Source organism: Salmo salar, chromosome 22, assembly GCF_965601325.2.
Source record: "Salmo salar chromosome 22, fSalSal1, whole genome shotgun sequence".
Classification (NCBI taxonomy): Eukaryota; Metazoa; Chordata; class Actinopteri; order Salmoniformes; family Salmonidae; genus Salmo; species Salmo salar.
Window position 1 is genome coordinate 38168625 of NC_138312.1, and position 21498 is coordinate 38190122.

The following is a 21498-nucleotide window of genomic DNA, read 5'->3' on the forward strand; positions in this document are numbered from 1 at the left end:
TCTCAAGCTCTGTCAGGTTGAATGGGGGGCGTCGCTGCACAGCTATTTTCAGGTCTTTCCAGAGATGTTTGAATGGGTTCAAGTCCGAGCTCTGGCTGGGCCACTCAAGGACATTCAGAGACTTGTTCCAAAGCCACTCCTGCGTAGTCTTGGCTGTGTGCTTAGGGTCAATGTCCTGTTGGAAGGGAATCCTTCGCTCCAGTCTGAGGTCCTGAGCACTCTGGAGCAGGTTTTCATCAAGGATCTCTCTTTACTTTGCTCCGTTCATCTTTCCCTCAAGCCTGATTAGTCTCCCAGTCCCTGCTTCTGAAAAACATCCCCACAGCATGATGCTGCCACCACCATTCTTGTCCATATGGATGGTGCCAGGTTTCCTCCAGATGTGAAGCTTGGCATTCAGGCTGAGGACTTCAATCTTGGTTTCATCAGACCAGAGAATCTGGTTTCTCATGGTCTGAGAGTCCTTTAGGTGCCTTTTAGCAAAGTCCAAGCGGGCGGTCAAGTGCCTTCTGTTGAGGAGTGGCTTCCGTCTGGCCACTCTACCATAAAGACCTGATTGGTGCAGTATTACAGAGATGGTTGTCCTTCTGGAAGGTTCTCCCATTTCCACAGAGGAACTCTGGAGCTCTGTCAGAGTGACGTGCTCTTGGTAACCTCCCTGACCACGGAACTTCCACCCTGATTGCTCGGTTTGGCCGGGCAGCCAGCTCTAGGAAGTCTTGGTGTTTCCAAACTTCTTCCATTTAAGAATGATGGAGGCCACTGTGTTCTTGGGGAACTTCAATGCTGCAGAAAGTTTTTGGTACCCTTCCCAAGGACTGTGCCTCGACACAATCCTGTCTCGGAGCTCTACGGACAATTCCTTGGAAACTCATGGCTTGGTTTTTGCTCTGACATGCACTGTCAACTGTGGGACCTTATATAGACAGGTGTGTGCCTTTCCAAATCATGGCCAATCAATTCTATTTACCAGAGGTGGATTCCAATCAAGTTGTAGAAACATCAAGGATGATCAATGGAAACAGGATGCACCGGATTTGAATTTCGAGTCTCAAAGCAAAGGGTCTGAATACTCATGTAAATTTGGTATTTAAATTTTTTATATATAAATTATACATTTATATACATTTATAAAAACCTGTTTTCACTTTGACATTATGGGGTATTGTGTGTAGATTGATTAAATGTTTTCCTCATAAATTTTTGAATAAGTCTGTAACTTAACAAAATGTGGAAAAAGTAAAGGGGTCTGAATACTTTCCGAATGCACTTTATACCTTGCAAATTGTTCTTGTCACTTAAATGGTCCTGATATGAGAAAGCAGCAGTTTTTTGACAGCAAGACTAAGCAAGTGGTGTACGAGGCATAGTATACCCCGAAAATTCTCTGCACTTGCATGTTCTCTGTTCTAGTGACATAACCATGACTATGAGTTGGATCATGCAGATGACAATGTGTGTATGTATTTACAAAAGATGGGTAATGGTTTCAGATCTACTCAGTTTTGCAAAAAGAAAGGCTGGTTAACCCTTTACACTCATACCTGTATACAGGTTGAAAATGGCAGAGTTGGGCAGTGATAAGGACCTAAATTGGAACACATTGGCTGTATGCCAACATGCTATAAATGACGTCAGAGCTCAGCGCCTCACAGCCTTGTACGGGTTTTGACTGACAGCCTTTCGGAACTTGAGCACCACACACGACAAGAGTTTGCCCCCATCATCCCTCCCGCTAATTGGGCAACTTTTGCACATTTTTTGTTGTCTGAGTGAGGGAATTGCTCTAAATTATTTCCAAGATGAGATGTTGAGGATTATAATAAATACCGCTTTGATGTCATACAAGCAAGCCAAACAACCGTGAGTCCAAATGTGCACTTCACATTTCCAGATCATAAAGCTCATGTCATGTACAGTGTCAACGTTTATGATCACTATGTTTGATGTACAGTTACAAGATGACATGGTGTCATACCCTGGGTTGTTCTGAACAGAATGAGTCCATTTGTCTATTGTGAAGAGAATTTGCAGCGCAACATGCACCTGAATGCACACACCTGAATGCACGCTACTACTTTCTACGCGCACAAAATATATTTTCTCTGAATTGCCCTGTGAAAGCCTAACACTATAAGATTGTATTTTATAACTTAGCTAGTCATATTGGCAATAGAAAAAGCTTTGTCCACCTGACCCAGATTGCAATTTATAAAGGGATATTTTTGGATGGTGTGTGATTGGGTTCCAAACAAAACAACTACAAGTGTGCTTAGTCCAGTTCCTCAACGGCACAGCTAAGAGAGCTCAGAAAAGCATCTTATAGTTGAAGACTGTTCTGAAAGTGCATTGAAATTACTTAGAAACTGTGCACACTTTGGAGATGTGTGTGACCACTTGGAGACACCAGTTAGTCCTCTCACTCAAACACTTGTCATTTTCTTGTCTTATGTTGCACCTACCCCACATTTTCCAGTAATATTCTTATGTTACTGAATGTATCCAGAGTATTTTCAGATTTCATTATCAACAAGTGCAGCAAACTGTAATCCAGAAGTCCTGATCCTCACCCTCTTCTTTGCGTTTGAGGGCGTTTGGCACAGAATAAAATATAACTCAGTGGCAGTTACATTTGCCAAGACCCACCCACATCTTGTTGACCAACTGATGGAGCATTTCCTCAGTGGATTCTGAATCATTCTCAATTTTTGCCCACTGATACTCTAAACACTTGTTCCTTCTGCCAATAACCCTGACAGCATCACATCATGGTTTCTTTTAGGAAACTTTGGCACCGGACAATGTGACTGGAAAGATTTCAATACAGAGGACATTTGAGAAATGTACCGGACATTCATATATGCATCGGATACTTAACGCATTAGGGCGTACACCCAAGGTGCTCAAAATCACATTTAGATTCTTGAAATTCATTTTACCAGAATATAAATTAGCCTGTAAAGTTTTAATAAAATAAAGTAGAATGACGTTCTTATACCAACATGACAAGTTTTATTGAAAAGCAAAACATTTCCAATTGCATAAATGAATATAAAAAATATACACTACCGTTCAAAGGTTTGGGGTCACTTAGAAATATCCTTGTTTTTGAAAGAAAAGCTATTTTTTTTCTTTTGCAATTATGTTAGCATAGCTGAAAACTGTTGTCCTGATTAAAGAAGCAATAAACTGCCTAGAAGGCCAGCATCGCGTAGTCGCCTCTTCATTGTTGACGTTTGGACTGGTGTTTTGCGGGTACTATTTAATGAAGCTGCCAGTTGAGGACTTGTGAGGCGTTTGTTTCTCAAACTAGACACTCTAATGTACTTGTCCTCTTGCTCAGTTGTGCACCGGGGCCTCCCACTCCTCTTTCTATTCTGGTTAGAGCCAGTTTGCGCTGTTCTGTGAAGGGAGTAGTACACAGCATTGTACGAGATCTTCAGTTTCTTGGCAATTTCTCGTATGGAATAGCCTTCATTTCTCAGAACAAGAATAGACTGACGAGTTTAAGAAGAAAGGTCTTTGTTTCTGGCCATTTTGAGCCTATAATCGAACCCACAAATGCTGATGCTCCAGATACTCAACTAGTCTAAAGAAGACTAGTTTTATTGCTTCTTTAGTCAGGACAGTTTTCAGCTGTGCTAACATAATTGAAAAAGGGTTTTCTAATGATCAATTAGCTTTTTAAAATGATAAACTTGGATTAGCTAACACAATGTGCCATTGGAACACAGGAGTGATGGTGGCTGATAATGGGCCTCTGTACGCCCATGTAGATATTCCATAAAAAAAAATCTGCCGTTTCCAGCTACAATAGTCATTTACACATTAACAATCTCTACAGTGTATTTCTGATCAATTTTATGTTATTTTAATGGATAAAAAAAAATGTGCTTTTCTTTCAAAAACAAGGACATTTCTAAGTGACCCCAAACTTTTGAACGGTATTGTATATAAAATTTAAAAAACACAGTAATAAAACCCAACTTCAAAATATTATATTTATATAATATAATTTGCGAACGACGCTAAAGGCTATTTGTATGAAATTGTAATTAATAAATAAACAGGTGTTTTCAAATACAATCTAGGCCTCTCTAATTTAATTTAGATTAGTCATGAACATTTGATTTTGGCCTAATAAATAACACAATATGGTTGTCTACAAACACCTGGGCCAGCAGGTCCTGATGAGAAGGGATCCAGATTCATGTAATATTTGACTTTTTGTAGCAGGTTAGGAGAATTAATGTAGCAGACTATGATAATTAGGTTAAGGTTAGGTAAAGGGTTGGGATTAGGGTTAGCTAAAATGTACACACAAAAAAATAACTTTTGACCACCATGACCGGGTCGGCCAGTCACACTCCCGCTGCAGTTCAGCACCACAGCAGCTGAAAGAGATATTATCAAACTGATGTTGGACAATCAAATTCGATATGTAAATAAACTAAATTCGTTAAGGCTGGTTCATTGAGAGAAAGCTTATTTTACAATGCTCCTGTGAAACGAGGCCCACACCATGCCTTTCTCAAGATCAGATAATATCTCACTCTTACAGTTCTTATGGATGATGTTAATGTTATGTTTATTGTAATTTGAATTATCGCGGGTTGTGACTTGTGTAATGTGTGATATACATGGCTTATTGATAACAACTCTGTGCCTAGTGACTGCAACTCTCCGATGTGAATAGTCGTAAACGATGTATTGTTTCCAAGTGTTACTGAATAAGCTCAACTGAAGTGCACCAATTGCGCATGATACACATCCTTACTCTAGTCTATCAATCCATTCCAATCTTCATACTATTAACATGCATTGCTGGCCCAAAACCTAATATACTACATGACACAGAGGCAGCATATGTTGATCTTGCTTAGGATGGCAGTAGAACTTCTAGGATCGGGCCTGATGAACACAAGAATTTGCCTCTAATTTACTTGCGTTTGCGGCAAACGATGGCCTGCTCAAAGTGAGCTGCTGCTGTTGGGAAGTCAAAACTGTCCAACTCCTTGGAGCACCTTGCGATGCGCATCAGCCTCGTTACTTTGTCCTCAAGAAGGCGTGATCTTGAGGCAGTCTTTACTCTGTTTTGGAGAAAGAATCCCCTCACGCTAGAAACAGGGATAATCAACACAATCTTCGTCAATTTTTCCCAGTCAGGGTACACTTAGCTGAAGTCCCTTATGAGGACCTTGTGTCTTTTGCGTGAGTAAAAATAGAAACACACACCAGACACTAATTTCCAAGCAGCTTGATGATTTATTAGCCTATGAAGCATATTTGCCTTTGAAGTTGGAGCTCATCACTGGTATTTCCATCAATTAATAAACAGCATTCTTTCGCAATGGAGTTTTTTTTAGGACAATTTGGCTGGCAACAATTTTATTTATTTGCTTAAAAAAAAAATATTGGCCAAAAGACAGCATTTACCGGCTAATGGAAACCCTGCATCACATGCACCACAGATGCAGGCTAGCATTGTAAATGTGCCCCATGAACCAGTTGCAGCGAGGAGTGAACACAAGCACAATGAGGTGGAAGATGGTGATCTCTTCAAAAAACATTTTCAAACTGGGAATACACTTACTTTCAAAAGTTACTCTTCGCTTCTCTGTGAGCAGAATAAGAGGGAAAAAAAGAGTTCTAAAAGTGGCTAGGTGACAGCAGAAGATAGCAAGGAGAGCAAGAAAATTAGAGAGAGAGAGAGACAGAGAGCGACAAGAGAGAGCAGGGGCTGTAGGACTTACCCTCGGGCGTGGAGCTCTCCTTGCAGCGGGCAGAGCTGGAGGGTGCCAGTAGAATGCTGGGGTTGGGCTGGAGCTCAGGGGACTTGACAATGGCCGACATGAGTATCTGCTGACGGGCAGAGGCAGGCGTGGCCGGGGCATGCTCTGAGGCTTTGAAATGGGCCGCTGGGGGGGAAAGGGTAATACCTAATCAGTTGTACAACAATGTGTTCAGTGGAAATGTGTCTTCTGCATTTAACCCAACCCCTCTGAATCAGAGAAGTGCGGAGGGCTGCCTTAACATCCACGGCGCCCGGGGAACAGTGGGTTAGCTGCCTTGCTCAGGGGCAGAACGACAAATGTTTACCTTGTCAGCCCGGGGATATGATCCAGCAACCTTTCGGTTACGGGCCCAACGCTCCTACCCGCCCTGCTACCTGCCACCCCCAGGGAGGAAGGCAGGGGAAACGTTAGCCTTTGGGTACATATCTGGCACACCAGAAATGTTGCTTCATGTCCCCATCATCAATATACAATGACCGTGTTCAAATACTTCAAAAACGTATTCTCACTTCCCTGAATTAAGACATCTTTCCACTGGACTGCTCTCCCAAATATCATGTTAGATCAGTGAGAAGTTCAACGAAAGGACAGGATACAGTCCAGGATTTGAACCAAACACTATGACAACCATCAGGGAATATATTCACAAACAACTCACAGTAAGAGTGCTGATCTAGGATCAGTTTTGCCTTTTAGATCATAATGAATAATATTGCATGGACAGGGGGGCATCTGATCCTAGATTAGCACTCCTGCTCTGAGAGGCTTTATGAATATGAATAGATGAATAGATCCTACAATAGGTTGTTGGCGACACCACCCACTCTCTTCTCTTAGTGATCTCAACTCTATCCTCATCTTCTGCAGAGCCTCCTCCAGGTCTGAGCAGCGTGTCCTCTCCTTCTCCAGGGCCACCTTCATGTCACTGTACTGCATGGGCAGCGCCGGGTGAGCCTGGGCCCCGGATCCCCCAGCTCCATTCCCATTGGGCCCCAGCTCCTCACGACGCCGCCCAAAGATACCCTGGCAGGAGAAAGAGAGGGTTAGACGGAGCTTCAGAAAGAGTTAGCATCACTCTCACATATAGTAACATTACAATGTATTGTCTCTGTTTTCATTCTCATTGACATAACACTTACATTTTTTACATTTTAGTCATTTAGCAGTTGCTCTTATCCAGAATGACCTACGGTAGTGAGTGCATACATTTTCAGATTTGTTCCTACTGGTCCCCCATGGGAACCCACAACCCTGGCATTGCAAGTGCCATGCTCTACCAACTGAGCTACACAGGACCACGACAAATGAAAAATCTGTGTGTGTAGTGAGTGACCTCTCGAAGAAAAATAAATATCTGCTTCTATGCAGACTCTGCCATTTACCACATTTCCAGCAGTGAGTTCTCTCACCTTCTTTTTCTTGGTGGGCAGGTCCATTTTGGCCTGTAGGAAGTCAATCAGTTTGGTCTGCTGAGAAATGGTGCCCTCCATCTTGACTTTCTCATGAGAATAGACAGCCTGTGTGTGGTGGGAGAGGAGCAACATCTCAGAATCAGCCTCAATATAAGAGTACCAGCTAACATCTCAAATTGAACTAGCTGTAGCAGCTGTGTTCCAGCAACTATGGCGGATGTATGCGTAATCTGGGTCATATTCATTTGGGAACACAACAGAATACTTTTAAAAGTGTTTTGCCACAGAAAACGAAAATGAGAATTTCTTATTGGACAAGACCACGTAGTCCTTCCCTGTTTCAGTCCGTTTGGTGCCTAATGAATACCTCCCAGGCCAGGCCAGTACAGCTCAGCAGTGTAATAACAGTCTAAGTGGGAGTGTGCGTAATGTCACCTGAATGTTCTCCAGCTGGTACTCCAGGTCAGTCCTCTCAGTCTTCAGCAGGTCAGTCTGGTCCAGAGCATCCTGCAGGCCCTGGGTCAGATGGAAGATGTGGCTCTTCTGTAGGTCCATCTGCTGCTGCAGCTTTCCTTGCTGTGGTGGGCAGATCACCACACAAACACACATCATTCCAAGACAAGCTAAAAGCTATTTTGTTAACTCTTTATTTTACAGTCCTATCTCAATAGGGCTCGTCTTCACAAAAAGTTTCAGAGTAGAAGTGTTGATCTAGGATCAGCCCCCCTATGTCCATGTTACCTTATTCATTATGATTTAAAAGGCAAAACTTATCCTAGATGAGCATTGTGGGGTACTTTCTACCTCATCCATTAGCCTCTGCTTCAGCTCCCTCTCTGTCTCCAGTTTCTGCTGCAGGGTGCGGGCGTTCATCTCCAGCATGGCGTGCTTCTTCTCCAGGTCATTCAGCTGACAATAAACATACAGATTCAAAATGTGTGTAAAATAATCATAATAACATAACATGCCATTCAGCAGACATTTTTATCCAAGTGCCTTACATTGCATATTTATTTTTGTATATTTGACCCCAACAGGAATCAAACCCACAACCCTGGCGTTGCTAGTGTCACGCTCTACACAAGACTCACCGTATCAGAGAGACTCTCAGCCTTGAGTCTCTGTTCTTTCAGAGCTTGCTGCAGAGACACAATCTCCGCCTTGTGCTCCCTGACCGCTAGCTCCACTGCCTGGCGAGACTCGGTACTGCGCTGGTCTGCACGCAGCCTGAGCACACAAACATAACATTCACTGTGTGTGCACAACTGTGTGTTGGTAGGAAGCAATGTTTGTATGATTAGTCTGTGAGATGGCAGTGTGTGTTTTGTGTGCCGGCCTTTGCGAATGTCAATATGAGATGAGCACGTGTGTATGTACTATGTATGATGTGTGTATGTATGATGGTATGGGTGTGTATGACACATGTGAATTTGTGTATATATTAACGGTTGTGCGTGTGTGTATAATGCCTGCTCATGTTACGTGTGTGTATGATACCCGGCGTGCGTGTGTGTATCTGCCTGTTCTGCTTGTCGTTGGCCATCAGGCGTTGCATGTCTCGGGTCCTTCTCTCGGCCTGGTTCTTCTCGTCCTCCAGTGCTCCCCTCCAGGCCTCCCACTGTCTCTCCTTCTCCAGCAGCTCATCATTCAGACTCTCCAGCTCCACAACCTGTTCCTCCAGCATGCTGCATGTCGTCTTCAGAGTCTCAATGTTCTACAGGCACACCAGTCACTTGTTTTATTTTGTTTTTATGTAACTAGGTATGCCTTTATGTAACCAGGTAAAACATTGAGAACACAATCTCTTTTGCAATAACGACCTGATACACTTGTTGCTTCCTATGCTGAGTCTGTATACATCTCAAGGTCCAGCTAGGGTTGGGCGGTATACCTCTTATTTTCTATATACCGGTATTGATGCATGGACCGGTTTGGGTTGTTACTTTACCTTCTATAATGGTATTTGAATGTTTGGTTTGTTAAATGTGATACGTATGTAACGTCCATTTTTATAGTTTACTCCACTACTTGAGTCATCCCTCTCCGCTCTCTCTCTCTCTCCACACAGACCGAGTCCCACCCCCAGTCACCCAAGGAGCGCATTTGTTGTTGCTTGACAACGAGACACTTTCATTCAGTCTGCATGGTCAATGCAACAATGCAACAATGTTGTTTCCAATTTGATCTTATTATAAATCCACAAGCGTTCTATAATTACAATATTAGTTTGTGTTTCTTACATCTGCAAACAGCTAGTTTGCATTTTATTAGCAAGTTAAGCTAAATCGTGTTAGCCACTAATGCTAATCGCTGGCTAGCTACCTAGCCAGAGCAAACGTAGCTAGCTAATACAGCCTGATACCAGTGCTGGTGGAGCACTAATTCAGCATGTTGTTTGTGCAACAGTATCTTCTTAATCAATGAGGAATAGGCGAAGCATGGTTGGCTATATGAATAAATATTTAATGTAGCCAAAGATTATAGGGTCCCCTAGGAAACATGGAACATCACTTTGGTTCCTCAACCCTGTCACAATAACTCGTCCATGGCATTTTCATTCACTGTCATGTCAAGCAACACTGTATTCAAAGTGCCCACTATTATTTATATTCTATCTATATAATTATAATAAACATTATATTTCCATGATTCCAAAAGTTCACCCAAGTGTTTTGATCTAAATCGCAATTGCAACATTTAGTTAAAAATAAGGCCTAGTATTTTTGCCCATATCGTGGGAGTGTGGAAATGATCTCAAATGAGTGCAGGAAATGCAGAAATGGATGGAAATGCAGGGAATTATTTTAGGTTGAAGTTGAATTGAACAGTATAAAACAATCAGAATGGAGAAAGACCCATTGAAATCATTTAGAATATATGTGTTGCCACCCTAGGGTCACGCACTACTCATAAAGCAAATTTAGAACTTTTATTAATCTAAAACATAAAATACCGTAAAAAAAGTGAAAAATACCATATGATATGATATTTTGGCCTTATCTCCCAGCCCCAGGTCCAGCTGTTCTTTAGTCATTGAACGTAGTATCACAAACATTCAACAAACATTCAGGAAGTTAGAGAGAACAAATGATGAGCAAACGTCTGTCACCTGTTTCTGGTTGTTGAGGTGCATCTCTCGGTCAGCCACCTCGCGGCGGAGGCGGTCCACGTCCTGCCCCAGCTGCAGGCGGTCGTCCGTCTCGTCCGTGGCCTCATCCAGCTGCTTGGATAAGTAAAAGTTCTGTCGGTTCAGCTCGGCGTTCTCCTGGCTCAGCTGGGTCAGCTGATCCTCTAGGTCTGTGATCACCTGATGGGGGGGAAACACACACAACCGAACAGAATTCAATAAGTAGGTGTTTCATTGCTTTGCTTGAATGCACAAAAAAGTCAACATGCTATACCACCATTTCCTGCATTTGGAATTCCAACAAATTCTACTTACTGAGCAACTGTCTCTCAGGGCGTCAAACTTGCGTTGGATTTCATCTCTGTGAGCCTGAAAAAACAAAAAGGATTATGGGTTCAATTCCTGGGGCCACCCGCAACTGAAATGTACTCACACATGACTAAGTCACTTTGGATAAAAGCATCTGCTAAATGGCATATATTATTATGTATTATTATTCTTGACCTCTTGTGTGATTTACATGAGGCAGGTTGGTTGTGTATGTGCATGTATGGCTGTGCAGGCTGACTTGTCTGGTTGTTCTGCCAACATCCTCTCATATCCTCTCCTACCCTGAGGGCGGTGATCTCCTCCTCGGCCTCGGCAGTGGTGTCCTCCAGCTCTGTCTTGGCCTGCTGCAACTGGCTCTCCAGGGCATGACGTGCTGCCTGTAGCCCACTGATCTGGGACTCCCGCTCCTGCAACGACAATGTCAGCTCCGTCACCTGACGCTTGATCTCCAGCTTCTGCTCATCGTGCTCCAGGCCCATCTAGAACACCAAAGGTTAAAGGGTCAGAGGTTAAAGGGTCATCGCTTTGCTTTGGATTTTATAATACATGGGTGTGGGTCTAATCAGGTATGAATTGTTTCTTTGGAAGAGTAAAGTTGCTTGAGGTGATGTATCACTTGAAACTGCAACTGAAGTTGCATGCAAGTAGCTTTGTGTAAATGTCAGCCAAAGTCAACACTTTTAGGGCTGGTTTCCCAGACACTGATTAAGCCTGGTCCTGGCCTAGAAATCACTTTCAATGGAGATGTGCATGGTTTTTAGTCCAGGACTAGGCTTAATCAGTGTCTAGGAAACCAGCCAATAAAGTCTTATTGTTGCACCATACAAGTGGCCCCTTCTCCTTTCCTCTGGATCCTCTCCCATTTATTAAATTTCCCCTCTGGGGATCAATAAAGCTTATTCAATTAACTTCAACTCTGACCTCTCTGAGCCTGGTCTCCATCTCCAGCAGACGGCTCCTCTTGCTCTGCTCCTGCTGGTTCATCTTCTCAAGGTGCTCCTCCAGCTTGGCGTTCTGGGCTTCCAGCTTCCCCGCTTGGGACTCCAGGTAGAACTTCTGCTGCCTCAGCTCCGAGATCATCTCCTCCTGGGCTTTCCTGCCACGACAGACAGACAGACAGACAGACAGACAGACAGACAGACAGACAGACAGACAGACAGACAGACAGACAGACAGACAGACAGACAGACAGACAGACAGACAGACAGACAGACAGACAGACAGACAGACAGACAGACAGACAGACAGACAGACAGACAGACAGACAGACAGACAGACAGACAGACAGACAGACAGACAGACAGACAGACAGACAGACAGACAGACAGACAGACAGACAGACAGACAGACAGACAGACAGACAGACAGACAGACAGACAGACAGACAGACAGACAGACAGACAGACAGACAGACAGACAGACAGACAGACAGACAGACAGACAGACAGACAGACAGACAGACAGACAGACAGACAGACAGACAGACAGACAGACAGACAGACAGACAGACAGACAGACAGACAGACAGACAGACAGACAGACAGACAGACAGACAGACAGACAGACAGACAGACAGACAGACAGACAGACAGACAGACAGACAGACAGACAGACAGACAGACAGACAGACAGACAGACAGACAGACAGACAGACAGACAGACAGACAGACAGACAGACAGACAGACAGACAGACAGACAGACAGACAGACAGACAGACAGACAGACAGACAGACAGACAGACAGACAGACAGACAGACAGACAGACAGACAGACAGACAGACAGACAGACAGACAGACAGACAGACAGACAGACAGACAGACAGACAGACAGACAGACAGACAGACAGACAGACAGACAGACAGACAGACAGACAGACAGACAGACAGACAGACAGACAGACAGACAGACAGACAGACAGACAGACAGACAGACAGACAGACAGACAGACAGACAGACAGACAGACAGACAGACAGACAGACAGACAGACAGACACCATTGAGGTTTCAACCCAAAATGCATTGTTTGGGGGATAATAGTAAACTTATTTGATATTGTATGCAACTTTGGTTCTCTAAAGGGATGGCATGAGGTTTTAGTTGGGTGTGGAGTCCCAGTTGAAGGCCACCACAGTCACGTGATTTTTATGGATATAGATGCTACTGTTAGTACTCACAAGTTTTTCTGGGTGTAGATGCTACTGTTAGCGGCTAGCTTGTTGGCCTCGGAGAGCTCTGCGATCCGTTGTTCCAGATTCTTCATCTTGGAGTCCATAGCGTTGATAGTCTGGAAAAAAAGGAAGTGCATCACTCTTTGATGTACATATTTGAAATAATATGTGAAATAAAAAACACATTTAATGCATTTCTACTTTTCAATTTAAGGGAACATAAATTGAAAACTGTTCCAGGGCAGGTGTGAAAAATGTCACAAGGCAGCACTGTATCACAATAATTGAGACGTGGATGCAAAGTGATCCTATCTATTTATGAAGGCAAACGCTTTCATCACACACAAAAAAATCTGTTCATTGTTCATCACTTCCATCAAAACACAGCCATTTGAAACTGTTTAAGAAATGGTAGAAGATTGTAGCCAGACCCATATATTCAGACTGGGACTAAATATAAAAGCCATATAAATTAAACATATGGCTCTGATTGTAGCTACTGTATTGAAACGCTAAAATAATAGAATATATAGGCTAAAGCTACATTTAGATGCAGGCCAGAATCCCTTTCTGTCAATGTCAAATGTCGTCTGGCTCTGGTTCTGGTCCAAAAGCCTATTAGCGGGAGCTAACTCAAGTCTATCACATTAACCAGATTACAGACCTTGCAGAGTGACCCGGTGTAACAGAATACTCGGAATGATCCTAGCCTTTAACCTCCACAAGATTCACATTGACAAATTGAGCGTAGCGCCAAAGAAAACAAACAGAACTTAGCCCATAAATATGTCAGAGAATCTGTCCTCAAACAATCACAAGCTGTAGCAGAGATATCTGAGGCTCCTGCATACACGGCCCCTTTTATTCAGCTTGCTCCTGTTCTATGACATGCAGCTTATGATGCGTTTCATTCAATGTTCTCATCTCCACTTTTATCTACAGTCTCGCGACTGACCGACTTACACACAAGCGATTGAATTCACATTAATGTTCACTTTGCACAGAATTTTCCTCTCCAAAATGCAAGCACTGTTGCACTACACAGTCCTGCACCTACTGTATGGACAATCAACACAGCTTTGTGAAGAACATTTTTAAATAACTAGATTCAAAGTGCAGTCAGTTAAAAAGTGCAGAGTACGCTACTTAAAACTTTTTGAGGCAGCGCCATGTTTCATGTTAGTTTCTTAGCACTGTTTGATCACTGAATTGAACAGGAGAAATAAGGCTGGAGCAGAATTGATGAGATTGTGTTCTACTTCTTTCTCTGACAATGTATTATTTATATACATCTCTGTGAAAATGGTCCTTACTGCTTTCTGTTCACTTAGGAGCTTGCACTTCTCCCGGGCCTCTTCCTGGTGGTGGGCCCGTTTGGACTCCAAGCTCTCCTTGTCTGCCAGGTCCACCTTGATCTGGCCCTCAAGGACCTGGGTAGTGTTCAGCAGGGAGAAAAACTGAAACAGTGAAATGCGGAGGTACTACCGGACCATGTCCAATAAGAACACAGATTTATGTTTTTCAGTTGCAAACATTGTTTTGCCACGGTCTACCGTATTGAACATGACCCCTGGTTGAAGGGGATCAACAAAGCCAGGTGACCAGGTAGCTGACTTGTCCACACTTTTGAATATAGAAAGACAGCCTGCTCATCATGCAGGTCGCAAGGATGACTGAAAGTCCACTCTACCTTAATTTTGTCCTCGTAGAGCTTCTCCTTCTGCACCAGGTGAGCCTCCATCCGCTGGGCTGTGGACTGGGTCTCCCTCAGGTTCTCCTCCAGCTCCTGTACCAGCAAACACACACAGCCATGAATATCCACAATGTACACAATGTAACAAGAAGAAACTACAAAATGAACATGAAAGGAAACACAGTATGGATGATGAAAGCACTATCCACACTGTCACTAAGTCCATGACAGAGAAACTCGCTTGGAAGAGCTGTTTGTCCATGACACAGTGGTAGCGGTGGCCTTTCGTGCTGGAGTGCAGCCCAGCCGGTGTGAATGTGTAAGGAAAGACTTCCCCTGTGTGAGCGGCAGATCTGTTGTGGCTCGTGACAGCAGGTGGGACATCCCAAGAGAAAGAAATGTGTGTGTGTGCATACCATGGGGCAGCAAGAAGGGTATTCCCTGTGTGTGTGTGTGTGTGTGTGTGTGTGTGTGTGTGTGTGTGTGTGTGTGTGTGTGTGTGTGTGTGTGTGTGTGTGTTCGACTGTGCATATGTATTCGACTGTGTGTGTATGTGCCCACTCTACCCTGTGTTCTGGGATAAGGGGGTAAGGAAGAGAGAGATAGAGGAGTGGAGGGGAGTCAGCGTATTAAGAGGAGCCTTATCCCTTATCTCTCACCAGGATCTTATCAGCCATCTGCTGGATCTGCTGGGATTTGGTCTGGATATCGTCCTTCAGCTTGTTCTCCCTCCGCTCCACCATCTCCAGACGCTTCACCTGGTTCTCCAGGGTCTTCTTACCCTCCTGCAGGACACACGACATTCAAGTTCATAATAATACCCACAGGACAGTCAACGACACTGAAATACATGGATATTACAATACAAACAATAAAACAAACAATCACAAATATGACTGTCTAGTCTGTACCTCGGTCTCTCTGAGACGTCGTCGGAGGGTGTCGCTGGGGTCGGCCTTGCATCGCAGGCGCTCCAGCTCCCGCTCCAGACGTTCTTTAGCCTGCCGGATGTTCTGCAACAGCTCTGTGGCTTCTGTGCTGGCTTTCACCGCCTGGGGGTCAAGGGTCAAATGAAACAGTGTGTGGAGACAACAATGCCCCTTAGGCTTCATTAATTTTCAATGCCAAGTTTTCCAACACAGAGGGAGCAAAGGGCATGACACAATGCAAATAAATGGCTTTTTATTTATGGGTTTAATCTTTATTTAACTAGGCAAGTCAGTTAAGAAACAAATCTTATTTTACCATGACGGCCTACCCCGGCCAAACCCTCTCCTAACCCGGACAACGCTGGGCCAAATGTGTGCCACCCTATGGGACACCCAATCACGGCCGTTTGTGATACAGCCCGGGATCGAACCAGGGTCTGTAGGGACGCCTCTAGCACTGAGATGCAGTGCCACTCGGGAGCATTTAGCCAAGAAAATGTTTTTCTCACCACTGTCAATTGTGAATGTCAATGACTCATTACATCAAAACTATTCAGCGCTATGTACCTATTGGACAACAGTGATGACAGCTGATGACTAACTATTCATTTGGGTCCATTAAAGGGATAGGTCAACCTTTTTTGGCAAATATCTAACAACATTTCTAATTATCAGTTCAAGCAATTCCCATAGTGTGTCTCGTCAGAAGAAAACAATAGAAAATGTACCTTGGAAAGTTTGTCTTGGAGTTCCTGGATTTTCACTTGCTGTTCAGCATTGGTCTGAAAAACAGTATGAAAGATTAGCTGACTGTAATGTCAATGTGTGAAATTGATCTATTAATAATGGGACCCAATCTCTGCATGCTGAAGAAGGCGGAGGCCAAAACGCATCAGTGCAAGGAAATACATACATTTTTGATATTATCCATTTCATTCCCTATGGACTTTACAAAACGAGGATTCAGAACCTAACCAGTTTGAAGAGTATAGGTGAGCACCTTGTCTATTATCTCCTCAGCAATACAGTTCATCCATGGACAGGACATTAGGACATACCTTCTCCAGTTTGCAAAGAAGCTCCTCTACCTCGGCTTTCCCTTGCTCCTTCGCCTTGAGGAGACATGCAGACATGTTAGCATTCACAGTTCACAACACTGTAGATTACTTTCAGTGGCAACACAGGAAAAACCTCCTCTCCTGGCCTACTCAGTTTAACAAACAAACAAACAAACATGCACGCACTCACACACACACCACACACCTACCTTCTGGATTCTCTGCTGGTAGTCCACAGCCTTCCTCTTGAGTTCCTCGCTAGTGTTCCGGGAGTCTCGAAGCTCTGACTCGTATAGGTCACTACGGCGTCGGGCGGCCGACAGGTCCTCTTCCAGCTGTCTAATAGTGACCTGCATTTCCTCCAGCTGGGCATGGTACTCCTGGAGCAGATGGCAAAAGAAGAGACTAATAATATACAGTGTTATGTTCGAGACCACCTAAAGCAAGACCTATTCAAGACCGGAGCGAATCGAGTATAGACCAAGACTGGAGAGGGGGGTGAGACCGAGTCAAGACCGAGACCGGGAGGGAGACGAGAGGTCCGAGACCAGAAAATGTTGAGTCCAATTCAAGACCATGACTAATTTTGTCAAATCATCACCACAATAAGAGTTCAAAATGTGCAGTACTTCTGTGTTCATATTTCAGAAAAAACATATGGATCTTTAAAAAAAATGCATGCTGAGGGCAAATAGAGCCACTCTACAAATGTTTACTAACCCAAACACAGTGGGGAACAATAAGAGTCTTCTACGCGTTCATAGAAATTCTAAGGATTAATAATATCACTATTTTCAATTATGTTCTGTTTTAATCTGTTCAGTTTTTGTTAGAAATCAAAGGGTAACGCTGAAGAGAAAACAAGATCCAATCAGGATTTTTCATTTGTGGTCTCTGGGGAGATACATTTAGCTACCTAGCTAGCTAAGTCAGCCATTGCCAAGCAGGCCATCAGAAGCTTGATAGAATGCATCTGCCATTCAAATGTATTAGGGCAACATTTTGGAGTGACAGAAGAATCAACCAATCACACTGACTTGTAATGGTGGGACTGTTTTTACAAAAATGAATGCAAACTTCTGCCTTCTTAAAGGCCAACCGGTCACTGTCCGATAGTGAGCAGCAGTTTTCCAAAGTTCTAGCTAGCTAGCTTTTGTTGTAGGTTAGTTTGCAGTGGCTGCAGCAGGTGTTATGGACGAGGATGTTGTTGCTAGTTTGTTAGCTTCTCCCTTTTCAAGAATAACTTTCAACAAGAAGTTAAGTTTCAAATTATCATCATCTGGTGAGTGGAACTGTGGTTTTTATTGCAGCACGCGTGCTGTTGTTAGCCATCTTTTTGAAAATAACTTGTGTGAAACATTGCTGCATTTAAACCTTAGATCAGTGGTTACTTTGTGTGTTAAACATGAAATGTTTTTTTTGCAATGCGTTGTAATAGTGGTACATTTCGATTGGGAAATGCTTTGCCTAATGGTTGTTTTTGTATTCTTATGATTGGGACCTATTGGCTTATTATGTCCGAGTGAATGGACTGCTGTCTTTCGAATCGGCCCTATGCCGTGGTGTAGTGGTGTCTGGAGAAGTGGGTCCTGTGTGTGAAATTCTATATTTTTCTTTAGATTTTTCAGATCTTCACACTGATGTCCACAACAATGTTTAATAAACCACATCAGGAGACCATTTTTGAGGTCTGGGAAAAATCGAAAAAAAATTGGAGGGTGTAGTTGCCTTTTAATTAAATTGAGCAAAACAAATGCCCTCCCCATTGACATGAGTCAGCATTATATCATTCTGTCAGGTAGGCCTACATTGCAGTCAACATTTAATTGGGAAGGTTTTTGCGGAAAGCCTTTAGAAATGTTCATGCAATCAGTCATGATGACTGAATTGCACGTTGGAAATAGCCTACTAAACAAGACTAAGAACCAAACTTGTTCAATACCTGGTTTGCATACCCATTGTTGCCTTAGTTAGCATTTACACTATATTATACAAAAGTATCTACCAGTATATGGACACCCCTTCAAATGAGTGGTTTCTGCTATTTCAGTCACACCTGTTGCTGACAGATGTATAAAATTGAGCACACAGCCATGCCATAGACAAACATTGGCAGTAGAATGGTCTTACTGAAGATCTCAGTGACTTTCAATGTGGCACCGTCATAGGATGCCACCTTTCCAACAAGTCAGTTAGTCAAATTTCTACCCTGCTCCAGCTGCCCCGGTCAACTGTAGGTGCTGTTATTGTGAAGTGGAAATGTCTAGGAGCAGCAATGGCTCAGCTGCGAAGTGGTAGGGCACACAAGCTCACAGAACGGGACCGCCGAGTGCTGAAGCATGTAAAAATCGTCTGTCCTCGGTTGCAACACTCACTTCCGAGTTCCAAACTGCCTCTGGAAGCAACGTCAGCACAATAACCGTTTGTCGGAAGCTTTATGAAATGGGTTTCCATGGCTGAGTAGCCGCACACAAGCCTAAGATCACCATTCACAATGCCAAGCATCGCCTGGAGTGGTGTAAAGCTCACCGCCATTGGACTCTGGAGCAGTGGAAATGCATTCTCTGGAGTGATGAATCACGCTTCAAAATCTGGCGGTCTGACGTCAAATCTGGGTTTGGCGGATGCCAGAAGAATGCTACCTGCCCAAATGCGTAGTGCCAGCTGTAAAGTTTGGTGGGGGAGGAATAATTGTATGGGGCTGTTTTTCACGGTTTGGGCTAGACCCCTTAGTTCCAGTGAAGGGAAATCGTAACGCTACAGCATACAATGACATTCTAGACGATTCTGTGCTTCTAACTTTGTGGCAACAGTTTGGGGAAGGCCCTTTCCTCTTTCAGCATGACAATGCCCCCGTGCACAAAGCAAGGTCCATATAGAAATGGTTTGTCAAGATCGGTGTGGAAGAACTTGACTGGCGTGCACAGAGCCCTGACCTCAACCCCATGGGATGAATTGGAACGCCGACTGCGAGCCAGGCCTAATCGCCCAACATCAGTGCCCGACCTCACTAATGCTCTTGTGGCTGAATGGAAGCAAGTCTCCACAACAATGTTCCAACATCTAGTGGAAGCTGTTATAGCAGTAAAGAGGGGACCAACTCCATATTAATGCCCGTGATTTTGGAATGAGATGTTCGTCAAGCAGGTGTCCACATACTTTTGATCGCTACTTTGTGCATGATTTCGCTATTGTACTACATCATTAATATGTAGTATACCTCCACTACACTACTTTTATACACAACAGAAGGGATTAAGAAGTGAGTATACGCAATGCCCACTGAAAAAGAAAGCGGGTATGGGGCAAATACCTGTGTATACCCTCCACTGGCCCTTTCATGTTTTACAAAAAGTGCACTCTCCTACATGATTGCTGGTATTACGGTTGCTGTCCTTTTATCATCAAGAGCCGGTCACACACTGAAGGCCTATGTTCGCCACTGCGCTAACGTCTATAATAGATCTAAAGACCTATGTAACAATTTCCACGTCTCCCCTTACTAATAGTGAGCACGCAACTTTCCAACAATTTCCCCCACTATTCCCTATCAGCAAGTCAAGTAAATTCAGACAAAGTTTGAGGATATTTTTCAATGAAAGTAAAAGACAGTAATGTTACCAGTAAAGTATGAATCCCAGGTTTCAATAGGTGAAAAGATATACATTTTTCAAGAAAGGAGTGTATATATTTGGCCTTGCAACGCGCTTGTCTGCGCTGACTGAATGGAAGCTGATAATTATGAGTTCTTTACTCCGCTGGTCTGGTTACGAGTCCTCACTGTCCGAGACCAAAAAGAAATGTATCTGACACGAGAGACTCAATATGTGGTCTCAGGATCGGACGTCTCGAGTACTACAACACTTAATACAGTGCATTTGGAAAGTATTCAGACCCCTTTACTTTTTCCTAATTTTGTTACACGACAGCCTTATTCTAAAATGTATTAAATACCTTTTTAAAAAACTCAGCAATCTACACACACACAATACCCCATAATGACAAAGTGGCTAATTTATAAAAATAAAAAAAAACGTATTTTCATAAATATTCAGACCCTTTGATATGAGACTTGAAATTCAGCTCGGGTGCGTCCTGTTTCCATTGATCATCCATGAGACATTTCTACAACTTGATTGGAGTCCACCTGTGGTAAATTCAATTGATTGGACATTATTTGGAAAGGCACACACCTGTCTATATAAGGTCCCACAGTTGACGGTGCATGTCAGATAAAAAAACCAAGCCATGAGGTTGAAGGAATTGTCCATAGAGCTCCGATTTAGGATTGTGTCGAGGCACAGATCTGGGGAAGGGTACCAAAACTTTCCACAGCATTGAAGGTCCAAGTACTCAGTGGCCTCCATCATTCTTTAACGGAAGAAGTTTGGAACCACCAAGACTCTTCCTCGAGCTGGCTGCCTGGCCAAACTGAGCAATCGGGGGAGAAGTGCCTTGGTCAGGGAGGTGACCAAGAACCCTATGGTCATTCTGACAGAGCTCTAGAGTTCCTCTGTGGAGATGGGAGAACCTTCCAGAAGGACAACCATCTCTGCAGCACTCCACCAATCAGGCCTTCATTGTAGAGCGGAAGCCACTCCTCAGTAAAAGGCACATGACAGCCCGCTTGGAGTTTGCCAAAAGGCACCTAAAGACTCTCAAACAATGAGAAACCAGATTCTCTGGTCTGATGAAACCAAGATTGAAGTCTTTGGCCTGAATGCCAAGTGTCATCTGGAGGAAACCTGGCACCATCCATACGGTGAAGCATGGTGTTTGCAGCATCATGCTGTGGGGATGTTTTTCAGTGGCAGGGACTGGGAGACTAGCCAGGATCGAGGGAAAGATGAACAGAGCAAAGTACAGAGATCCTTGATGAAATCCTTCTCCAGTGCACTCAGGACCTCAGACTGGGGCGAATGTTCACTTTCCAACAGGACAATGACCCTAAGCACACAGCCAAGACAATGCAGGAGTGGCTTCG

General features: G+C 43.7%; 1 protein-coding gene across 1 annotated transcript in view; it reads right to left on the reverse strand.

Moving 5' to 3' along the window:
* LOC106583567 (citron Rho-interacting kinase) overlaps positions 1–21498 on the reverse strand; it is a 62926-nt gene that overhangs the window by 21240 nt on the left and 20188 nt on the right. Inside the window, 19 exon segments of the mRNA XM_014167915.3 lie at positions 5754–5918; positions 6620–6818; positions 7205–7312; positions 7643–7783; positions 8012–8116; positions 8299–8434; positions 8728–8921; positions 10317–10514; positions 10650–10703; positions 10946–11143; positions 11586–11760; positions 12841–12950; positions 14148–14264; positions 14525–14620; positions 15187–15312; positions 15439–15579; positions 16185–16238; positions 16515–16568; positions 16724–16894. Of these exon segments, the coding sequence (XP_014023390.2) occupies positions 5754–5918; positions 6620–6818; positions 7205–7312; positions 7643–7783; positions 8012–8116; positions 8299–8434; positions 8728–8921; positions 10317–10514; positions 10650–10703; positions 10946–11143; positions 11586–11760; positions 12841–12950; positions 14148–14264; positions 14525–14620; positions 15187–15312; positions 15439–15579; positions 16185–16238; positions 16515–16568; positions 16724–16894 (2542 nt within the window).